The sequence below is a fragment of the Nannospalax galili genome, unplaced genomic scaffold (genome assembly GCF_000622305.1).
Source record: "Nannospalax galili isolate Female #2095 unplaced genomic scaffold, S.galili_v1.0 scaffold46, whole genome shotgun sequence".
Lineage (NCBI taxonomy): Eukaryota > Metazoa > Chordata > Mammalia > Rodentia > Spalacidae > Nannospalax > Nannospalax galili.
In genome coordinates this window covers 804,102-813,702 of record NW_008355790.1, presented here as the reverse complement: position 1 = coordinate 813,702, position 9,601 = coordinate 804,102, and the positions used below count along the sequence as shown (strand labels likewise).

At 47.8% G+C, this 9,601-nt stretch overlaps 1 protein-coding gene across 1 annotated transcript in view; it reads left to right on the top strand.

Moving 5' to 3' along the window:
• LOC103750502 overlaps positions 1-9,396 on the top strand; it is a gene marked incomplete at its 5' end in the record, with an annotated part of 45,597 nt that extends 36,201 nt beyond the window's left edge. The window contains 9 exon segments of the mRNA XM_017803313.1: positions 5,822-6,008; positions 6,011-6,041; positions 6,044-6,780; positions 6,848-7,883; positions 7,886-8,286; positions 8,289-8,574; positions 8,577-8,735; positions 8,738-8,815; positions 9,125-9,396. Of these exon segments, the coding sequence (XP_017658802.1) occupies positions 5,822-6,008; positions 6,011-6,041; positions 6,044-6,780; positions 6,848-7,883; positions 7,886-8,286; positions 8,289-8,574; positions 8,577-8,735; positions 8,738-8,815; positions 9,125-9,396 (3,187 nt within the window).
• Positions 9,397-9,601: the final 205 nt, after the last annotated feature.

Sequence of the window (9,601 nt, the reverse complement as noted above, 5' to 3'; positions counted from 1 at the left end):
AGGGACTGAGTTGCTCTGGGTGAGAAGGGTCAGGAAGCAGTATTGGTTCCCCAGGTGTCTGGGGCCCCAAGACTAGGAATGGCGAAGGGCCCAAACTAGGAGTATAGAACTGGGGGGACGGGGGAGGGATGGAAGGGTGAATGAGGCTTAGGGAGTCCCGGTGCGGAGAGCTGCGCTATAGACTTACCCCAAGAGGCCTGAAGATAGTAGTCGAAAGAAAACTTTTAAGAGACAAGACCACACACATGCCCTTGAGGGTCTTATTCTTTCTTTCAGCCCCTTTTTTCTGTTAACCCACCACCACATGCTTCAATCTGTGTTTAAAATTCCGTTTAATAAACTCTGCTTTGCTCTGGCTCATTCTGGAACTCTTTTCTATGGAGAGGCCAAGGATCCAGCTTTACCCGAGGGGGGATCCCCGAAGGCAATGGCACTCCTTGGGCTGCTGGAGGCAATTCTGGACTGTGATTCCTATTTACAGTGGGAGTCAGGATTTTATCTTATGGTGGAGTGAACCTGTAAATGATCAGAGATCAGATTTCTTACCCTGTAAATGCCGTTACTTTATTTTGAGGCAGAATAGAAAGACAGGGAAAATTATGAGGCCATAGGAAAGAAAAGGAACCCCTCAACCCAGAGTTTGGTGAAGCCCCTCACCAGCTGAAAAGCAAAAATTTAGTATAATGCTCAACATTTGCTATGAAGGTTACAGAAATAAAGCCAATATTCCTATCATATATAGGTATTTTGTGGTAAAATAGCTAAGAACAAGGGTTACGGTGTGAGTGTATGTGTGTAACCTTGGGTAAGGTTTTTTCCCTTTGCCAGATGTTTTCTGGGAGTCTTGCAAATAGGACTATTTGTTTACAGGGAAGATACCCTTACTTCCTACATTCTGTGATTTAGACTTTGACCTTATCAATTATAATCATGTTACCAAAAATTTGGGGGAATCCTATTGAAACAGGGAGAAAGACAGTCCCCTAGAGGGTTCTTAGTCTCATTCATAAAATAATTTAAGAATGGACCCAAATGGAAGCTCTTACAAATTTATTAGAATCTTAAAGAAAAATCCTCAGGGCAGGTGAGCTGATAATTTTGGCAGCTGCCTTGAGGAGGTGAATGGTGGGAAGAAGGAAAGCAAGCCATGGAGCCATGCAGGTTTAGAACCTACATGGAGGTCAGACATGGCTGACTGGCAGCCACATGGCTGGGAGAAAGAAGCTTTAGAGAAAAAGTGAAGGAATACAAGATGCTAGGGGCAGCCCAAAGCCTTAAAGAAAAAGTGCTTAGTAAGAAAGCCATTAAGAAGAAAAGGAGAGGGCTGGGTGTGGTGGTGTACACCTTTAATCCCAGCACTTGGGAGGCAGAGGCTGGCGGATCTCTGTGAGTTCAAGGCCAGCCTGGTCTACATAGCGAGTTCCAGGTCAGCTGGGACTATAAGGAGACTCTGTCTCAAAAAAAAAAAAAAGAAAAAAAAAAAAAAAAAAAAAAAAAAAAAAAAAAAGAAAAAGAAAGAAAAGGAGAAATTACTTCTTCAGGAAAGCAGACTTACAGAGACCTACATGACTTCGGCTGGTCAGAAGTTCTGTGGAGTTCTGCACTGCAAGGCAGGATTCCAGGCAGGAAAAATTCACTGTCTCATTATAGCACCCACCGGGTATTCCACCCATCTATTTAGCATAATTTAAGGTGGACTTGCCTTCCTAGGGGTGGTTCTGTCACCAGGTGATTGACCAGTGATTCTGGAAAGTTACACTAGGGATTTTATAGTTGGACCAGTTAAATTTATGGGGCTTTTTGCTACTCTAACACTATCTGGGGGTGTCACACACACATTAGCAGGAAAATTGAGGTCCCCTCTTAAAGTTCTTAGCTTTATGAATGAAAGAATTTAAGAACAGACTCAGAAGAAAGCTTGAGGATAATTTTATTAGAAAATCAGTAAGGCAGGTAAGCTAGAAATCTTAGCAGTTGCCCAGAGGAGGAATGGAAGGCTGAAACCCATGCCTTTTATAAGCAGCACATGAGGTTATGCTTTTCTGAGTAATTCAGAAAAGTGGACAACCTTAGCAAGCTGCTTGGCCGTGAATCCACAAGTGACTGCACCAAGAGCAGAATTTCTGGAAAGAAAAGTACATAATATCATAAAAGGAATAATTATTCCTCCTATCTCTTTAGCATGGTTTAAAGTGAATCAGCCTTCATGAGGTGTGGTCTCTTGCCCAGGTGACTGGCAGACCTAACTGGACTAACTCTTATCCTTTGAGTAGCATGGATTGTTAGGACTCCACCCAGGGGCAGAGGTAGACTCCCTTCTTTTTGACCAGGAGAAAATAGCTTTCCCTTAATAGGCCTCAAGAGAGCTCTTATCAAGGCTACTGTCACATTCCCTCCTCTGAGGAGGTAACCTGAACATCATTAGGAGATGGTATAGTAAACAAAAGTTCCCAGAAAAATCCTGCATCTTGAACTGAACTTCCTGCAATGCTGACCAACTGATTAGCACTTCAACGACTGTGCAGAGTTTGGAATGTTGCAGATCCCAGCCTATTTACAATTTATCTTGGGCCATGTTTAACCCCAAAGGGCCAATCCTTGCCCATTTCTGTTTCTGACTCAGTATCTTGTGACTAACAGATTTAAAAAAGGTATTAAGAATACATTTACTTTAAGAATGTATTAACTTGGGCCTGGGGATATGGCTCAGTGGTTAAGAGAACTGGCTACTCTTGCAGAGGACCCGCTTTCAATTCCCAGCACCCACATGGCAGCTATGAACTGTCCTTAACTCCAGTTCCTGGGGAATCTGAAGCCCTCTTCTGACCTCCATGGCAGTGCACGACACAGGTACAATCACATACATGCAGGCAATATACTCATACACATAAAATAAAAATAATAAATAAAATATTTTTTAAAAAAGACTGTATTAACTTAACAAATTCCTAGCTCCCACCAACCAAAAGGGTAAGAATACAATCAGATAGTATCTGAGGCTTATAGCTGAGATTTCTCTTTTGCTGTGTGTACCTACTTAATGTTTCCACCAATGTATTTGAAAAGTGTCTTGATTTATGACTTTTCTTTTTCTGTTACTATAAAAACTTTATGAGACTACTTCCGTGAAGCCCTCCTTATTGACCCTCTGCCCTGAACTCCCGAGACCCCTGCCCCTCTTTAGGACTAACTGCTCTTTTTTGCTTCTGTAACTGCTTGATTGCTTGACTGAAAGGACAAACTATACTTACCCCATTTTGACTAGCTGTTTCAGGCAAGCCTGGACATGCCCAGGCATGTTGTAATCTCCACCTACCACCCCCACACCAGGAGGCTATAGATTAAGCAAGCCTAGGCATATAACAGCTTTATAAGGTAGAAACAGGGACTTCTGGCCCCACAGATAACAGTCATCACATTCCATAGCTCTGAGGGTAGCACCCACCAATGAGAAACCTCCAGGACTGCATCCCCTATAACTAATCAATTCAAAAGTGTGTTGGTGTGCACAGGCTCCTTGGACCAATCAAATTGTGACTCTGTTATTCCCCTCCTCCCTTTGTCTAAAACCTATAAAATGTCCCACCCCCTGCAATTGGGGCTCTCAGCACAGATCCATTGCATTGGTGAGGTCTTAGAGCCTGAGCTTAGGCCCGAATAAAGACTCTTTGTTCTTGCGTGCCCTCTGGATTCCATGGTTATTCTTGGGGGTCCGATCTCTGGGCACAACATTTGGGGGCTTGTCTGGGATCCCCAAGACCCCCCCCCACCCCATGGGACCCCAGAGTGCTGAGTCTGCCTGATCTGATCCGTGAGTTTCTCTTGTCTTTATGTCTTCTGTCTTTGCGTACTTCTGGTTTTGGGGCCCAGTTTTCAGGTTGCCTGTTGGAGGTCTAGGCAGACGCACTGGAAGGCCCCAGGCCATGGGACTCGGGAGACATCATGGACCCACCAGATAGGGATTGGACTCCCCTGGTAGACTTGGAGGGATGAAGCGGGTCACACCCACTGGGTGGCGAGAGGCTATCGTCCTACTTTCAGTTCAAGGTGCCAATTAACCGTGTGTTATTCCTGTGTGCATTTGTGCTCTCTGTTTGGTTTGTGACTCTTACTGTGTTGGAAGAGATGGGACAGAGCCAAGTAACCCCTCTCAGCCTTTTTCAGGGTCATTTCTCAGAATTCAAGGCCCAGGCCAAAAGCCTGGGGCTAGGAGTAAAGAAAGGGAAGCTCTTTATGTATTGCAGGAATGAATGGCTGGCCTTTGGGGCCGGCTGGCCTAAAGAGGGGACGTTCAAACTGCCCACCATCTATAGAGTAAAGGATATAATTTATGGACATCCAGGCCACCCTGATCAGATCCCTTACATCACAACTTGGCAGGTTATGGTGGAAGAGCCTCCAAAATGGTTAAAGCCATTCCTTCCTCCTCACCCCACCAGCTCAAAGCTGACTGTCCTTGCCTTACGTGAGGATGAACAGCAGAGAAATGAAACTAAACCTTCTGCCCCCCCTTTACCCTGTCTTGCAAGGAGGCACCAGGGAAGAGCTCTTGTTTGACCCCCCCCCATCAGCCTGTCCCACAAGCAGAGCCTCAGGACATCCCGGGGGAGGCAGAGGCAGCCCCACCCCAGGAGGCAGAAGAACACCCTCCCCAGACATGGCCCTGTCTTTCAAGGAGGCACAGGGGAAGAACGCCTGCTTGAGCGACCCCCATATCGGCCTGTTCCACAAGCAGAACCTCAGGACGTTCCAGGGGAGGCGGAGGCAGCCCCACCCCGGAAGGCAGAAGGACACACTCCCCAGACACAGAGGATTGTCCAGAGGGGGCAGCGACGGCCGGAGGCAGACTCTATTGTCCTCCCTCTCCAGGCCGTGGGGCCCCTCACTGAAGCAGGGGACCAGCAGATGCAGTATTGGTCATTTGCATCTAGCGACCTTTACAATTGGAAGTTACAGACAGCTAAATTTTCTGAAAAGCCCCAAGGTTTAATTGATTTGTTAGAATCTGTCTTGTTCACCCACCAACCCACGTGGGATGATATTCAGCAGCTTTTGAAAGTCCTGTTCACCACTGAGGAGAGAGACCGGATTCAAGTTGAAGCCTGCAAATTGGTCCCTGGGGTGGATGGGACCAACCAGGCCATGATTGATGAAGCTTTCCCCCTAGCTAAACCAACTTCGGACTTCAATACAGCTGAAGGTAAGGAGAGGCTCCGGGTCTACTGCCAGACTCTAATGGGGGATCTCCGGGTGGCTGCAAGGCACCCAATCAGTTTGGCCAAGATTAGTGATGTGCAGCAGGAGATAAAAATGCCAGCAGCATTTCTAGAAAGGATTCTAGAGGTGTTCCGTACCTATACTCCCATGAACCCAGAAGCACCAGAGAATAAGAATGCAGTGATCCTGGTGTTTGTGAACCAGTCAGCACCCAACATTAGGCTCAAATTGCAGAAATTGGACAGACTAGCAGATAAAACCCTGCCAGAGCTTCTGGCAGTGGCTGAAAAAGTTTACAACCACTGAGAGAGTCCCAAGGACAAGCAGGTCTGGGCAGCTGCCAGCACCAGGTAAACCTGCGACTTTGCCAAGATTCTCCTGGCTACATTGACCAGGTCCCTGGGTGAAAGGGAATGCCAGCTACAATGCCTATCAGCTGAACAAGGTAGGAAATGCCCGGAAGGGCAACTGAAACTGTTGAGAAACCAATGTGCCTATTGTAAGAAAATGGGCCATTGGAAGAAGGAATGTCCAGAAAGACTGGCTGGACAGGACCGGGCCTGTGAAAAAACGCAAGTTCTGGAGCTTGGGGAATGGAATGAATGGGGGGACGGGGTTTGGATCCCCTCCCCGAGCCCAGGGTAACTCTCAGAATGGAGGGGACACCTGTGATCTTCTACGTAGACACAGGTGCTCAACATTCAGTGTTAACAGAGACCCTAGGGAAATTGTCAAACAAAAGGTCTTGGGTACAGGGAGCAACTGGCATGAATCAATATTCATGGACCACCTGAAAAGGAAAGTGGACTTAGGCATGGGCCGGGTGTCCACTCCTTCCTAGTCATGCCAGATTGCCACTACCCACTCTTAGACTTGCTTACCAAAATTGGAGCCAACATCCATTTTTCACCTAATGGGTTTCATTTAGTAGATAAAGGAGGCCACCCCATTCAGGTACTGACCTTGCAACTGGAAGACGAGTATCAACTGCACCAAAAACTGGACCCACAGCCAATGGAGGAGATTTCTGTTTGGCTGCAGGAATTTCCTCTGGCCTGGGCAGAGAATGGAGGGATGGGGCTGGCAGCCCACCGGCCACCCATCTGGGTGGAGCTGAAACCAGGAGCCCTTCCAGCTTGGGTGAAGCAGTATCCCATGTCCCATGAAGCCAGATCAGGGACTACCCCACACATCCGGAGGCTAAGAGATCAGGGCATCCTAGTACCCTGCAGGTCTGCATGGAATACACCTCTCCTCCCAGTAAAGAAGCCAAACTCAAAGGATTACCGGCCAGTACAGGATCTGAGAGAAGTAAATAAGCGGGTCCTGGATAGCCATGCCACGGTGCCTAATACCTATACCCTTCTGAGCTCCTTGCCACCCTCCAGGAGCTGGTATACTGTACTAGGTTTAAAAGACGCCTTCTTTAGCCTGCCCTTAGCCAAGAACAGTCAGCCATTCTTTGCCTTCGAATGGCAAGATCCGGAGGTTGGTTTCAACAGACGGCTGACCTGGACTCGCCTGCCTCAGGGATTCAAGAACTTGCCCACTCTCTTTGATGAGGCACTTCATGAAGATTTGGGTGAGTACAGGCTGGAACACCCCCAACTCGCCCACTCTCCTTGATGAGGCACTTCATGAAGATCTGGGTGAGTACAGGCTGGAACAGCCCCAGCTCACCCTATTGCAGTATGTAGATGACATCCTGATAGCTGCTGCTGATGCTCTACTATGTCAGCAAGTAACTAGGGATTTGTTGGAGACTCTGGGCAGGCTAGGATATTGGGCATGCACTAAGAAGGCACAAATGTGTCATCGAGAAGTGATTTATCTAGGGTACATTCTAAAGGAAGGACAAAAATGGCTCACAGATGCTAGGAAAGAAAAGGTGCTGAAAATTCCAGTCCCGAACATCCGGAGAGCAGTGAGGGAGTTTCTGGAATCAGCAGGGGTTTGCCGCCTCTGGATCCTGGGGTTTGCTGAATTGGCTAAGCCTCTCTATGAGGCTACAAAAGAGAATGAGACTTTCATTTGGACAGGGGAAAGAGAAAGGGCCTTTAACGAAATTAAGCAAGCCCTCCTGACAGCCCCAGCTTTGGGGCTTCCTGATGTCACCAAGCCTTTCCACCTCTACATAGATGAAAAGAAAGGAATAGCCAAAGGAGTCCTGACTCAAATGTTAGGACCCTGGAATAGACCGGTGGCATACTTGTCTAAGAATCTTGATCCAGTAGCCACAGGATGGCCACTGTGTCTGCAGATTATAGCTGCTACTGCCCTTCTAGTCAAGGATGCGGATAAATTGACATTAGGGCAAGAACTGCACATCACCACTCCTCATGCTGTTGAGGGAGTTCTTAAACAGCCACTGGATCGCTGGTTGAGCAACGCCCGAATAACCCATTATCAGAGCTTACTTCTTAAACCTCTGAGAATTCGGTTCCTCCCAAGCACCGCCCTTAACCCAATCACGCTGCTGCCCGACCTGTACTTGGATGTTCCCCTGCATGATTGTGCAGTGATCCTGAGCCAGATACATGAGCTCAGAAATGACCTGACCGATCAGCCACTCTCCGATACAGAAGCTACTTGGTTCACTGATGGTAGCAATTTCATGAAGGATGGGCAGAGGTATGCAGGGGCGGCAGTGGTAACTGAGACTGAGACTGTTGGGCAGTGGCTTTGACAGTGGGAACCTTGGCTCAGAGGGCCAAACTGATAGCTCTGACTGAGGCCCTTAGGATTGGAAAGAACAGACGATTAAATGTGTACACAGACAGCCGATATGCCTTTGCTACAGCACATGTGCATGGAGCCATCTACCAGGAAAGGGGGCTGCTCACAGTGGAGGGAAAAGCTATTAAAAATAAACAAGAAATTCTTGACTTGTTGGCAGCTCTATGGCTGCCTAAGAAGTCAGCTATTATCCACTGCCCTGGGCACCAGAAAGCTAAAACGCCCATAGCTCGGAGAAATCAGAGAGCAGACCGGGTTGCCAAAGATGTAGCTCTGGAGGCCTTCCAGATTTTGCCAATCCAGCTGCCAGATCCCGCCCCCCCATCCTACCTGATCAGCTTCACTATTCCCAAGAGGATATAAAACTGATACACAAACTTCCCATGACCCAAAAGATCGAGGCTTGGTGGCATACAGGCGACTGTAGAATTATTCTGCCAAATGACTTGGCCAAAGACCTCCTCACACACATCCACCAAACCACTCACCTGGGTACAAGGAAAACAGCTGAACTCTTAAGAAATGCTCACTTAAAAGTCTTGAATCTCCGCCCACTGGTTAATGCAGTTGCCTCTGCATGCCTTAGTTGTAAGCTGACCAATGCTGAAAACCATCCTAAGGAATAGGGGCTCAAATGAGGGGCTCTAGACCAGAGGCCCACTGGGAGATGGACTTTACAGAATTTAAGCCAGGCAAATATCTACTAGTTCTGGTAGACACCTTTTCAGGATGGACTGAAGCCTTCCCCACCAAGCATGAGACCACTCAGGTGGTAGCCAAGAAACTGCTGGAAGGCATCTTACCCAGGTATGGCATCCCAGCCCTTCTGAGCTCCAACAACAGGACTGCCTTTGCTTCACAGGTAACCCAATCGTTAGCTAAGATATTGGGGACAAATTGGAAATTACATTGTGCATATAGACCACAGAATTCAGGGCAGGTAGAAAGGATGAACAAAACTCTAAAAGAGACCCTTACCAAACTGACCATGGAGACTGGTGGGGACTGGGTGGCTCTCCTTCTCTTTGCCCTGTATAGGGTGGGGAACTCGCCCTATCTACTAGGACTAACCCCATATGAAATCATGTTTGGTAGACCCCCCCCATTCTTCCCAACTTACAAGCTGACTTAATCGCTAAATTTGATAACCAACAGTTGCTTGATTCTTTAGGGTCGGTGGCCCAGGTGCATGGGGACATATGGCCCTGGCTGAAAGCCATCTATGAGGCCACTCCCCGACCTGTCCCCACAACTACCAGCCTGGCGATCGAGTCTACATCTGTAGACATTGCCGAGAGACCCTGGAACCCCACCTCCTGGATCCACCACTCTCATGCTAAGACAGCAGACCCTGAGTTGACTGAGTCTCCAGGAGAGGATAAGTGGACTGCCTCACCTGACCCGCATAATCCCCTTAAGCTAAGACTCCGGGTGGGCCCCTAAAAATGTATTGGCTAATCTTATTGAGATTCTTGACCTGCCACCGAGGGAACAGAAGGCAACCCCCATAAACCGTGCAAGCTAACCTGGATTCTCATGGACAGGGAGACAAATGATATTCTAAGCCAGGTCACACACATGGCCCCCGAGAACACCTGGTGGCCTGACTCATACTTCTGTCTGTGTGATTTAAATCAGGTTTATAATT